The 15,291-nt window shown below is 32.3% G+C and overlaps 1 protein-coding gene across 1 annotated transcript; it reads right to left on the bottom strand.

Moving 5' to 3' along the window:
• Positions 1-5,840: 5,840 nt before the first annotated feature.
• LOC143070596 (uncharacterized) lies at positions 5,841-8,691 on the bottom strand. The gene has a single exon (XM_076244835.1). The coding sequence runs from the start codon at positions 8,513-8,515 to the stop codon at positions 5,984-5,986; it is 2,532 nt and encodes an 843-aa protein (XP_076100950.1). The 5' UTR covers positions 8,516-8,691; the 3' UTR covers positions 5,841-5,983.
• Positions 8,692-15,291: the final 6,600 nt, after the last annotated feature.

Here is a 15,291-nt window from a genome sequence, read left to right as displayed (position 1 = left end):
TGGTATAAATATTGATTTTGTTACTAGTATGTTATATACATATACACATTCATGGATCTACAATATGACTATGCATGTATCTTGGCATTGCATAAGGTCATGTTTTTCTCTGACTGTTTATGACGTCTTTACACTAAATCAATTTTTTGTTAGTTGTTAGTGGTTTTGAACTAGCTGTCAGCTAACTGCGAGCACTCTCAGATCTGTTCCTAGTGTCTTTTTGTCGTTGGGATGTACAAGTACCCGACCACGTACACTTGTATTTTTGTCCATCTGACGAGTTGAACCTTTTTCAACTGATTTTTATAGTTGGTTCTTATGTTGTACTGGTATACCACTGTCCCAGGTTAGGGGAAGGTTGGGATCCCGCTAACACGTTTCACAGCGCCACATTTTGTATGTACCAAGTTACTAGCCTGTAATTCAGTGGTGGTCTTTTCGTTCATTTTTTTGTACATCAATAAGGCCGTTAGTTTTTTTCTCGTTTGGATTGTTTAACATTGTCATTTCGGGGCCTTTTATAGCTGACTATGCGGTATGGGCTTTGTTCATTGTTGAAGGCCGTACAGTGACCTATAGTTGTTCTGTTTCATATTGTTATCTTGTGGAGAGTTGTCTCTTTTTCAATCATACCACATCTTCTTTTTTTTATAAAAATAATGATATACATTCCCAATCTCTAATGACAAATAATGGTGTATTTGTTTTTCTCTTCGCAGTTTCAATTTGTTTTTCTTGTTAATCTATAAGGCGTCCAAATATATAGAATCATTTTCATAACAGTGAGTGTTAATGTGACCATTTTATGGCGCGCTCAAGTCTCTCATTGATTGAGTCAGATTATCACGTCGTACTGTATTATATACATTTAAACTGTTGGATCACCTAAGGTTCACTATGTCTAAATCAAATAAATCGAAAAACTAATAGAGAAAAAAACCTTTGTGTTTTGTTTAATATTGTATACTATAGCGTTTTTGTTATGTTTCATCTTATGTATCGAAATGTGTATCAAGTGATTATTTAAATCTCGATTGTTTTGGAATGCTTTTGGTAGATTGGTTGAGCATAAAATCATTGCTATCGATAGCCGATGACAAAAAAGTAAAAGGTAAGATAATGCAGACGTATTACCAGATTAAGTATTACGATTGTCCACACTGTTATTGGAATACCTCTAAACTTAGTATCTAATTAGTATATGATTTAGATACAACATGAAGTGTTATAATGACAATCTAATACGTTCATGGTTTCAATAAGTAAGTTTTAAGTGAAACTCATTTTGCGAAGGACAAAAAAAGAATAAAAATCAACACGAGAGAAAGCGTGTGATTGATAAACCATTTTAAGCATTGCAGAGAATACAATTTAATGACAAAAAAACTACACTGGTTTATTTAGCAGAATATATATCAAAGTACTATACCAATAAAACGAAAATACAAAGAAAAAAATTAAAGAAATGGTTTATTACAAAGTGTTTAAAATTTTAATATCACTTAAACAAGAATTCAACCAAAATGGAAGATATAAATGAGATATTAAGGTGAAATTGTTCTTACAAAACTGGTTTGAAGATAAAGTGCCGTCCTGGTTGGATTGTGCTTCCTATGTAAAAACAACCAACAACATATAACATCATAATATGGAAAGCCAATGATCAAACCATTCATTTGATAAATTTCCAAATAGGTTTCCTGTTTTTTGGTAAACAATCAAAAGATGGCAAAAAATGCAATGAAGGCAACAGTAGTATACGCTGTTCTACATATCAGAGTTATTTAAACTAATAAGTAGAAGACACACTGATAAGGCTATGGCAACAATTTGAAAATCGACAGAAAGAAAAACAGAGGTCTACTGATAATTGTGTGACAGTTAAGAAAACTAAAGACTTAGCAACACAAAACCCGGAAGTTAATTAGTATCAAACAGGTCAAACTTATTTTATAATATATTACGGAAACAAACAAATGGTTTGATCAGAGACATGTATACTAAAGAGATGCGCGACTTGTAAATCTCGCTGACTTCACGCGTGTAAACTCGTACCCAGCATCCTCTAATCTTATGATAACGAGATTAGCGGTAGTCTAGACAATCGATAAATAATCACTCGGAACACCCCGTTATTTTTCTTTGTTTTAAGGACCAGGACAAAGACCTTCAGAATTAAAATCTTGTATTGTAAACAAATTCGCAGGTGAATGATAATGACAATATTTACATGTAGCATTAATCGGTCTGTTAATTAGGGGGTCCCATGATCAGGTGTGTATATTGAAAATTATTACCTTTACAGGAAATTACTGTGTAATGTCAAAGATGTCAGCAAGCGAATTTCCCCTTTTAAAATTAACTTTTATCTCAATATTTATATCTATATTAAAATTGATGCTTGGTGGTTGTTGTCTTATTCACGATGTCCAAGACAGATTTTTTATCATGGGACGACGATTTAGATTTAGATATATTGTTAGGGGAATACACAGATACTGACCCAATTGTAGATAGTGACGACGACTTTGTTCTAGAGACAGTTGTGCACCCCCCAAAAAAGGTCAAGGGAATTGACAAGAATTTAAGTGCAGATGGAACTGCTACTGATGGTTACAAATGTCCTGACTGTGACAAGATTCTGAAATCTATCTCTGGGTTCCGTGGACACACTTCAAGACAACATGGAAAACAATTGAAAGGTAATTTAGGCGAAAATGTTTTTTTTTTCTTCATCTTTTTAACAAGGACGCATTTGTTTTAGAAAAAAATTATGCTCCAAAAATGAATTAAAAAATGTTTTTAGTTTTTCAAGAAATATTTATAAATAATGTTAAAGAGAAGGGAAAACAACATTAAAATGTTTTTAAATCTGATAATAGAAATTTATTTGTAAAACACAATTAAAGGAAAACGTAATTATTTATAAATTTATTTATAAAATATGAAACAAGAAAGTTTTTTTTATAAATTCGATCTTTTTAAAAAGAAATAAACCATGTCCCAAGAAATAACTGAAATAAGGTCAAAGTATTATGAAAACATTTAATGAAAATAATTTTTTTTTAAACAAAGGGAAAATATATATAATTATTTGTATTAAAGTACTTACATTTTAAAATATAAAAGAACAAAAATTTAATGTGGCTGTCAATATGTATGTAATATTTGCCACTGGAAATCATCCAAACCAATAAATATAAACCATTTTTTTAACTTTTCAGCAACAGACCACAAGGCTAATAAACCAGACGTACTTGTACATGTACAGGAGAAAGAAAATACACACTCTTCAACTCCCCAGATATCCATAGATGAGATTTTTCCAAATGCATACCTGTCAACATTTAAAGCCCTTGAAGATGACCCTATGATAGCTTTATTTGGATCAACAGATTTTTTGCCCATTCTTCAGGTATCAAAGCATAAGCCAAAAGTTGAGGAATTCTTTTTCATTGCATTCTGTGCCATATTCAAAGACAATGCAAGCATCACCATTGAAGCTGACAGGGAAACCATTTTTTCAAGTTTTCACCGCATACGCTTAAGCGACACTTTACAGACTGGTGGTATCACCCTCTTTCAATCGCTTGGTTTTATGGACTCCTCAGTCATAACAAACTTTGTACAGACATTTCTGCTCGAATTGATGAATCAAGTCCTAAAGGAACATTTATCCAAAAAAATGAAGCAAACACAAGCCTTTGACAACTCTCTTACAGATAATGACCAGAAAATATTGTTTTATATTGCTGGGTTCATCATTCAGGCACTCCATAAGAGATACAATAAACTGAAAGTATCAAGTCTTAAAGAAGAAAAGTTATTGTGTGTTCAAAGTTTGCAAGAATCATCAGATACCAAAACATTTCTAAGTAAATTTAAATCATGGACAGTTAAGAAAGATCGTGGTGGTCTCAAGTTTCCAACTGATAATTTTTATCTTCTGGTCCGTCACATGGAGATTATTGTAAGACAGAGTGTAAATTTGGATAATTTAAGTGCATCTTCTCTCTGTAAAGACTCACTAAAAGAAAAGATTATGGATGCATTCATGGTGAAGCACTATGCCTCTGAGCTTTTTCCAGCCAGTGACAATACTTTGTGTTTAATGGAGGACATTGTAAATGTGTTTTTAACTGTTCGTGGAAATGCAGTGAGTAAACTTCATCGCAGAAAACTTGCTAAAAGCAACAAACAGAATGCCAAAAAGCCTTCCAAGCCTTCAAGTAGTTTACGACAAGTGCTTAAACCTAAAGTTACTAATTAGATAAACTTTTATAGTCATATCAATTGATCAACAATTTAATTTATGTTAAATATTGACAATCATATGTATACTAGCTATAAGTTGTGTAGCAGGAACTATTCTGCGTTTTCAAACAATGTTAAAGTGGTTGGTGATTGAAAAAGTATTGTTTCTCGTCTTATTAAAACATCTCTATGTTTGAAATTTGATCCTAATTGTTTATGCATCGTGGCAAATTTCTTGTGAAAATATGAATAATTCCCAATAAATCAGTATACATGTATGATTACTGTAAATTCAGATAAAAGTGTAGTTCTTTTCTGTCAAGATTATCAGGTTTCATTACACGAAAACTATACTGGAATAATAGCACTAGAATTATTTAAAACAAAAAAACTTGAATACAATGAAAACTGAAATGTCCATGTATATGAAGATGTATGGGGTTCACCAATAAGACAGCAACCAAGCAAATAAAATATACAAACATTAAGATTTATCCATACATATATATGTAGTGTTCAACCATACAGTATGATACCAAAAGGACAATTAAATTCTTAAATTGAAGTTAAAATGTACTATACAAAGCCATGGCCCATTTAGCCCTGAATTAAAGCTTGATACAAGTGTAAGCTTATGCTCTATGTTGAAGGTCGTACTGTTATCCTATAATTGCTAATACATCAACCATATTTTGTCATTAAGAATTTTCTCATCGTCATTCATACCCGTTCTTATGTGTCTTATTTTACAAAAGCACACCAACATGCTTCCCTCATCATGAGCAAAACCTATTCAGTCTGCAGGAAAGTATTTTGCAAAGCTAACAATAGGTAAAACACAAACACAAATGTAAATAAATTGATCAATTTACTTTTTGATAACACTGATAAACATTTATATAAACATACATAGAAAATATATATACATGTATATGAAAATTATACATCATGAACAGCACCATTTAGAAGTGAAATACAACAGAGTTAAATTATCCAAACCTTTTTACATCATTGATGTAACTATAAAAAAAATATCTTCTAACTTCTATTTCTTTCGGAGGATGTTGGGAACAAAATTGCAGGATTGCATTATATAGTAATGGGTTAAATTGAGACATGTGAACCAACACCTTTTAGCAGAATATGTAGGTAGAGTAATCTAAATTAATGTTTAATTCTGACAGTATTGCTCTGATAAGCAGATAATATGTTTAAAAAAATATTATGTACATCATTTGATTATAAATACAATATAGTGAATTATATACATTTGTATACATGTAAAGTATACATATTTTCTTGAGCAAAACACTTATTTAACAAGGTCATCTTCAGTTTTCTCTTCATTACAAAAAATGAATTTTTAGCCACCCCATAAAGACCTGCCTTAAGTTATTGAACAAATTGTTCCAATTTTAAAGATTTTTTCCTGAATTGTATGCTTATCTCATACATGCATTGAACATATGTTGGTGGGCACTAAAAAAAATCTTTCCTACCAGATCTTAACAGCATGTGAAGGCGCGTGCCATCAACCATAATTTTTTTCATTGTGGCATAAAAAAAAAGGGGGGGGGGGGGTGTATTTGGATTTAATATAAGTCCCTCATTCACGTAACAGTATTGAAGGTTGACTGACTATTGGAGTATTACATTGATAAAAAATATTTGTCCAAATTTTAAACAATATTAAAACATATTACACATAATCAATTTTACCAAAAGACAGTTAGAACATAATTGCACGGCGACGTGGCAATTTAGTATTGTCAATAACTCTGTTTATGTTGCCTCTTTGAGTATTTCCACGCTTTGGTGCTAATGCTTGGGCTCCTATTGTTCTTATTTGGGTCATTATATTTCTTACTTCATACACTGTTGGGTTGTTGTTGGCTCCAGTTTTGTGTCGTAAATGTCCAAAGTGTTGCTCCAGAGGGTCCTGATTGAAATTGTGTGTGAGAACAAATGGAGCACCTTCATTCAGGAGAAATTCTGTGCATTCTGTAATGGAGTTCACACTTATTTGCAACCCTTGCAATGTCTGGTAACTTAGCTGCATCCCAGCTTGCTGTGATTTAGTGAAATTACCTTGACGATTTACCACAGAATCTTTCCATGTGCTCAAATAGTTCATGAAATCTGTCTTCAGCCAGTTTACGCGCACATCTTGTAGGTTGCGGTAAGGATCCAGATTTGGGTTCCTTTTATTGCGACTCTCAAATAGACTACGGACGTTCATACAATCAAAAAATTTGTTCATGTTACGGATAAAATTTACTGTCTCTGACACTTGCTCATCATACAGTTCCTCAAGAGCATTTGCAACTGTGTCGCTTAAAATTTGAGCTGCTAAGTTAACCTTCATGTAGCTAAAAGCTGTCATGTCAATATGGCCTCGAGTCAATTTTGGACATGGATTGTACAAATCAAGTTCACAATGTTCCTCGAACAGTCTAACTAAATGTAACCAGGAAATGTCTTTTCCATCTTTCCACAAACGTCTTGTATTTTTGTGAGACTGCGAATTACTGAAGCAATTCCTGGTGGTTTTCAGTAGATGGGGAACATCAGACACAAAGTATAAATTTCTACTGGTATCGTGCGGATTAACAGTGTAGTACACCAGTTCATTATTTAATCTATGCAAGTTAAAAAATCTTCTGTTTGGTGAAGCACCGTCACACGTGAGGAAAAGTACTTTCAACTTAACAAAACTTTCCAATATCTGTACTGCTTTCCATATAATCGGATATAGGAAGTCTGCTGTAATGCTGGTCGTTGCAAAAGCAGCAAAGGGAAACTTAAGAGAAGTTGTCACACCTCTAACCATTAAAACCAACATAAACTTAGCAAGTTTTGATGATGTATTGTTTGTTACCTTTTCAATTTCAAGAATTTGGTTGCCCACAGAATCAAGGTCTACATAGCCAACAAGTTCTCCTGTATTCTTGTCATATACAAGGTCTTCTTTAACTTTTACTTCATCAAACAATAAACCAACATACGACTTCCACTGTTCATCAAACAGTCCAATCTTGGCCGCCTCCTCCTTCAGCATCTTTACAACATCTGTCTGGAAACCAGTAGCACTTTTAATATAATGAGAGTAATCAAATAATGTTCTGGTGCTAGGCAAATTTATAAACCCTGCCTCTCTCACTGCATCATACGCCTTACTAGACTTTTGTCGGATAAAAAGACACCAGCGAATAATCATTGGATGCCATCGCATTCCATTACCAGACCCGTTAAACTTCATCTGTTGCTCCCAGAATAGTCTTTGAAAGGAATTCTCATCCGGATATGCCTTGTATACTTCTTCCTGACAAGTAGCCATCAAATCTTTAACTTCATTGTTTTGAATTTCACCAAGTGTGACACCTTTCTGAAGAATGTCTCTTTCAACTGTTCGTTTCATCTTTGAAATTTCACTGTCTAGTGTCTGAATATGTTTCTTTTGTTGTTGCAGTTTATTGGTTAACATTTCCCTTGACATGTCTTTGTGTTTATAAGTTGAATGCATAAGATCTGTACCTTGCTTTTGTCTGTTTTCTGCCTGTTGGTTGAGACGTTGTTTTCTTAACTTCAAAGACTTCCTATACTGTGAGCATGTCTTACAACGGTTATGTTGCACAAGCAAACAACAAGATGATGATCGTATTGTTGAATGGTATGTGAATGCTCCAATAGATGCACAAAAGTCACCCTCTCTGTATGCAACAATGCCAGGTGAACTTTGATGACTGATACCTGCACCGACTACTGTCACATCTTGAAATTCTTCATCCGGATTTCCTATACAAACATTGTATGTTGAAAGTTTATTCAAAAGCAATACTACAGCTTTAGCAGAGGTGAAACTTGATGGCATTCCTTCCCATATCTCGTGGTCAGCTGACACGGTGATCTGATGTATACTTATATTTACTTTAAAGTTTCTACAAATGTTAATAGCAGATTTAATGATAGTTTTTCCAGAGTTGTTGTAAAATGATAGGATCTGAATATCACTACTTGTAGAGTTCAACATATACGGTGCAGGTAAACTACATCTCAATGCTTCATAAAGTATCTCATATGTACCTGGTGATGTTTCTATTTCACATTGTCCTTGCACTGTTGTCATTTGTAGATGGCAATCACTATGTCTATGCACATCACTTAAAATTATTCCACTTACATTAGAACACATGTCTACCTCATTGCTGCATAATGTCTGACCATTGTTTTCTGTGTCAATAGTGTTCAAAACTTCAGCCATTATCGAATGTTCATAATGTGCACTTGCAGCTGTAGCTTTTTCACCATCTGAATAGTCATCAGATTCAGGGTGGGCACAATAGCTGTGGTCCAAATAAGGGTACTCTGTATCTGAATTAACATTTGATTTATGTCGTTTATCTTTATAGCCTTTCCTTCTCTGGGCGATGGGTCTTTTTTTTGGCATTCTGAAATTATATGAAAAAATTATTAAAGACTTAGTTCACAGACTTCAATCAACATCATCGCATGACATGTTTTTTTCTTCAAATGACCATAACTTGTATATATATCAGATATTCTGTAGATATGATACAATACATGTACATTGAATGTAAAACATTGTCTTATTCAAAATGTTCCAATCCTGGGAAATCCCATTTTGTGAAAGGACATGGTACTATAACAAGCATTCATTACAGCATGGCAAAACATAGTCATACATGTTAACTCTATTATATAACATAAATATCAAATCAGTATCTTTAAGTATGACGAAAAAAGAGTGGAAAACTGATTATTAGAGTGCATTTTCTACTCAACATGCTCAAGGGACCCTAACTCTGGACAAAAACAACAAAGAAAACAAAATTCAAATTTGAACTGTAACTTGTCAGGCTAGAAACTATATACCAAATAACAAATCAATATCTTAAAGCATGAATAAAAAAAGCGTGGAAAACTGACTTGCAAGATGGACAGACAGAGTGCAACCTTAAGTCCCCTTAGAATTGGGCAGTGAGTAACAAAAAAAATGGAAAGAGTGCATGGATAAAATTTGAACAATTCTCTTAGTTTCATGAAAAATCCTAGTCCTCATAATTAGTCCAGGACCAAAGTACATGTCCTTTAAAAAGTTTTTAATTCTTTCCTAAGAAAAACTTTAAGAATCATCAATTCCGTCATGTAAATGCCAAACCCTTATTTCTATGACGGTTCCTAGCATAAGATAGTAATGGCCTGTCAGTTGAGCCTGTTAAGTCACAAACTACATTGTAAAACCTCAGACAGTGGAAGTATAAAAAAACTATTTAAAAAAATTAGAGATTTTTTTTTAAAACTGCTAGAAAGTCAAGCAAATGTATTATAGTTGATGTTATCAGTCAAATTTAAATCTTACTGCAGTAAACATGGTAAGAAGGAAGTAGAGGAATTCCATTCATAATTTTACCTTTACTTGTCCAGGTCATATATATGTAATTGTTTAAAATGGAGTTTTATGGGTTTACTTCAATGTAAAAATTAAATAATGGCCAAAATATTAGAATGTAGGACAGAAAGTCATGGACAAAAAGTCACAATTCAGTTTTTAGATTATTTTTCTTTGAACAAGAAAAAAATAATTTTGAAAAGATAATTTAAGTTTTTTCTTGAACTTAATAATTATGTGTAAGCAACTTTGAAATTAAAATTTATTCAACAAATATCAATAATGATCGAATAATTGTTATGAAAACAAAATGTCAAAGTGGCTTGGTACTTAATTTTAATGGTTTAATGGTGCATGTATGTCTCTGCAATTGCAAAAAGATATTTCCTTCTTCAAACAAGAAAATTTATAATATTTAATATAATGCATAACAATTTGACAAGATATGTTGGGCTACTTTGCACTGTGATAAAAAATTTCAAGTTCTAACACCAGGGATTCACACTACCTTGTTTATGGTGTTAATTATTAAACTAGAAAGACTTCATCAATTTGTTAACAACAGGTGACATTTCTGCATGTCAAAGTGGTTTAATTACATGAGTTAGATAACTTATTAAGAGGAAGGATCATAAAGCTACTGATTACCCAAATGTTTGATCTTTACTTCATGTACCTTACAGGATGTTTACTTATTAATAGGTGTCAAATTATAAACAGTTTTATTACCATAATCAAGATTTTTGAATTACCAGCATTAAGACCCGAATGGAGCTTAACAACAAGAACATTATTAAGAACTGATTAGCATGTGTTTAGTAATTTAATTATCATTGCTTTAATTTTCAAATAAAAGAACATTATGACTCTGATTATGTCAATATTTTAAAATTTAAAACAGTATGTGAAATGTTTTTAAAGTTACATTTGATGTACATGGTGTAATCTTGATCAGACAACAACTAAGAACACAAAAATATTTTTCTTTAAATATGCTTCTTTCAGATGAGCATGTAAAAATGTATGCTTATACTGTGATAAACTCAAAGATTATATACCATGAATAAAAAAGACTGTCAGTCAGCACGGTTAGCCACTAGTTCGATGCCCCAGACTAGTAAAATTTCATTAGGACTAGTAAGTTTTTGCGAAACTTTGTTTGGCCCAATAAGAAAAATGTCAGAGTATTGATCTTCGGACTAGTAGTTGAAAAAGTTTTTGGTGCAGACTGGACTGTTAATAAATATATATCTCACGGCGAGAGCAGTCCTAAGAACTAAGCCTCCAAGAGCAAAGAGATATTAAAACAATTTTTTAAAATATTTTACAGCTTCATATGTGTGGATATAAATCCTCACTCAAAATGTGTGAAGAGCATTTTTTGTTGCTAAATACATGATGGATTTTTACAATTCTCTTTTAGGTCAATATTCACATGTACATTATCATGATTATAACAATCATTTAAGGTCAACTTAATTTTGTTTTAAAAATGTACCTTATGGTTGACAAACAAAATGCAAAAGTTGTTTTTAAATCAGCAATGAGAATGATTAACATGAGTATTAAATTAAAATATGTGAAAATTGATTTTCATTTATAACAATGTCATGAATGTACTACCGCACATACATATATATATATAAAATTACAATGTCATGAATGTACTACCAAACAGACATTATGTATGTATGTGCCTGCCCAAAGTACGGAACCAGTAATTCTGTGATTGTCGTTTGTTGATGGGTTACACATTTTTTTAGGTCATTTTTTAGTACATCAATTAGGCCATTAGTTTTCTTGTTTGAATTGTTTTACATTTGTCATTTTGGGGACCTTCAAGATATAGCTGACTATGTTGTATGGGCTTTTGCCCATTGTTGAAGACCGCTCAGTGACCTATAGTAGTTAATTTCTGTGTCGTTCGGTCTCTTGTGGAGAGTTGTTTCATTGGCACTCCTACCACATCTTCCTCTAGTATAAAAATGTATTTATACATAGAACTGCCAAACTTTCAGAAGAGTAGCAGTTACAAAAAATCTTAATGTTATAAGGTCTATAACAATATAGTCAATCTGATAAAAAGAAAATATCACAGACCTAACTTTGATCACCTGGCAAGCAGTTTTGTATTGAATAAGTTACATTTTAAATCTTCTACATGTGACCTGCTTTAAAAAGTAAGGTATGTGCATTTGTATAAATATAATAAAATGCTCGCTTTTAGTGTCCAGCGTTAAATTCTGCATGCATGCATGTTCAGGACAAAATCAAATTAATAAGATACAATAAACAGGATCTGTAATAGAGCTCAAGAAGGATTGGAAATTTGACAGACAATGTAAATTCATATTATATGAGGGTAAAGATAGAAACGGAATTGCAACACGTGCATGTTTATATTTTCTCTGTAACTTTATATATGATATGCAGTTTTGTGAGAACAGATATCTCTATTTTTCAATACCGATCCTCAAGACATGCAAGACAAAAGTAGTAGTAGTACAATGAACAAATTGAGCCTTGAAACAATAATTTGCAATAAATATATGATTAACCAAATTAAAGTAGACAGAGCTTTTATTTAAAAAAAATAAATAATATTGTTACTAATAAAAGGAGGATTGAAGGGTTTCGACTTATGGAGCTACATCATGTTTAATAACATTTGTCTTAAATGTACATGTACATACTTTAATATATATATCATATGTCTTATTTGCTTTTTAATATTAAAATCCTGAATCAATATGGATCGTTCATGAAAAGATGCTGTTGGGTCTTCGATGCTAGTATTTAAAGTCATGTATGTAATAAAAAGATGTTGTATGTTTGGGAATCAGACAACTCTCAACCAGAGACCAAATGACTTAGCGATTGACAGCAAGTTGCCACATTGCTTTCAACACCGATCAAAACCCATGCTGCTTACCAAGGATGTATATAGAATTTTAGTTACAAACGATATGTCTGCAAGCTTGATAAGACAAAAAATGACCAATCTATAATTAATGCATCATTAAACTTATTTATCTGCAAATCAATTAAAACAAAAATACAAATATGTTATAAAGCATGCATACGAATCTGGGATCTTTAAGCAATAGCAGATGTTGAAAAATAAAGGTGAATAAAAAGGGGGAGGGAGTAAAGAACCATGATTTATATATTTTGAATAGACATATCTGTCTTTGTCACAATGTAAGATATCAAGAATCCTATATAAACAATGTTTTAAGGTGATATTTTATTCATAGGACGACATTGTGCTAAATAGTGACCCCGAGAAGCCATTTTGAAACCATTCAAGTCGTTTTTTTATCAAACGATAATTTTATTCAGGATTATCCCAGTCCAAATATAATAGGAGAAACCGTTTTATAAACCTTATATGTCATTGTTTAAACACGCACAACCTCGAAATATTGCTTAGTTTTATTTATTTTTGTTCCAAAAGTCGGGAGGCTTATCGAGTTCTGAACCTAAAATTTGGGGTTCTTGAATTGGGATATAAATTCGCCTATAATTTGATTAAATATTACTAAAGAAGGCTAAAAATAACAAATAAACTATGCCTCTATATAAATTTAAGTTATTCTTACCTGAATTGTGTTGATATAGGTTGTATTTAATTATAATATGGTTGTTTTCTGTACGTTATAGCTGTTTGTAAATAATCAATATGGCGGATAGTTTGGCGGATTTTCTACTCTCGAGAAATCTCGTGCACACGCGTGAAGTTGACCGCTGGGTAATAGCCGTAACGATAAGTTGCCAATCTCTGTATTTATATGTCTCTGGTTTGATAAACCACTTCAAAAGTATAAGTGCTTACATAATTCGTCCCTAACCAGGAAAATAACCTCCAATTTCGAAAGCAGAACAAATTTGAGCTTTATTGTGTGTTTCAAAACTGGTGTTATATTTTGAAAATTATTTCTTGAATTACTTTAATAAAAAATATGCGCCTTTTCAAATAAAACCACGGTTTCATGGAACATTGAACAATGATTATATTAAACTCCGTATCAGCATTCATCTGTTATTTTTGATAATGAGGTATAATTGATACTCAATTATATAACTTAATAATTAATTTATAAATTCTCTGATCTTACCAACAATTCATTGACGTTCACGTATTACATTTCTTTTTTTGTTTTAAGACAGCAACTTCAGTGCTATATAAGATCTATTTCTTCTTCCTTCTTGGTAACAAAAGAGATCCGCTAGGTTTTCAAAGTAGTGCATGTGCTGGTATGATCCAAATAAATAATCAGTGTTGCTGATGAGATCTTTGTCGAGTTGCACGGAATGCCAGCACGTCTCGTTTACCTTTCTTTGTTGATATTTTAGGATTTTAAGGAAGAATATTAGCTCTTTTCATCAGTTGTGGTTCTTGATATGCAAACGGTTTATCAATAGTAAATGCAAAGGTACTATCAGACAATATACATGCAAGTTTAAATCTTATTTGATGATTTATGAAACATATGAATATCATACTGATGACTCAATCCTATTTACTTTGTTAGTATTCAGCAAGTGAATACAATATACCAATAGGAAGATGTGGTATGATTGCCAATGAGACGACTCTCAACAAGAAACAAAAAAGACACAGAAATAAACAACCATAACATATTTCTTTTAGGACGAACGAAGACTTGGGAGAACACAAATTATCTCTTTTTTTTTCATCTGAGAAACCAGTCTGGGTGTTGCCTACCTGTCCGACGCGATACAGAGTTAAAATAGAATTACTTCCCCTTTTCCAGTTTAAATTCTGATTAAAAATAATAACTTGATGATTGTAATATTAACCAAATCAGGAAATGTGGTTATCGTTACACTTGATCAATTTTGCAAATATTTCGTCACAACTTATAGAATTTTGACACCACTGTCTTTGATGTTAAAAGCATACTTCGATGAACATGTCTTCATAAAATTATAATTTTATACAAACTTACACGGAAAGTAGCTGTTAAAAACCATGTCAATCTTTTTTTATTTTTCTTCAATTCTGCGTTTTAAATACATTTGTATATCGAGTGACGTTTTTAAAAGCGTTTATTATTTTATCTTTATTTTGCCAATTGTTATATTTGTGGTAAAAATAATGACTCCTGACCGTGAAGAAGATCTCCAAATTATTTGTAATTCCTTATTTTAGTTTGGCTAAACAACAAAGAAGGACACTATGTACTATATATAACAGTTTTCAAACTTTAATTAAAATCAGATTATTAAATCAGATATTGTTCAGGAAGCGTCGATATTCAACCGTTTCCAAGCGAATTTGTCCCGATAATCCCGTTCTCACTCCGCTTCTAATCCGATGTGTATCTTTTGCATGGTAAAATTCGACCGAGTTTGTCACGACTGCGTCCCGATTCTACCGAATGTAATCCGACAGAGATCAGACAGTGAACCGACGATGACGGAATTTATCCGTTTGAATCTGTCGACACACTCGGGATGATCAGGTACTGTCGGAACGTAATCCTATCACTGTCCGCTCTATCGCATTGCAAACGGCTTTGTCTGGTCTCAGTCGTATTGTATTCTGTAATTGTCGGAACTTTGATGTGAGTATCAATGACGAATTTCGTATTAATAACGGG

This window comes from Mytilus galloprovincialis, chromosome 4, assembly GCF_965363235.1.
Source record: "Mytilus galloprovincialis chromosome 4, xbMytGall1.hap1.1, whole genome shotgun sequence".
Classification (NCBI taxonomy): domain Eukaryota; kingdom Metazoa; phylum Mollusca; class Bivalvia; order Mytilida; family Mytilidae; genus Mytilus; species Mytilus galloprovincialis.
Note: the sequence above shows the minus strand (reverse complement) of the source record. Positions and strands in the feature narration are given on the sequence as shown.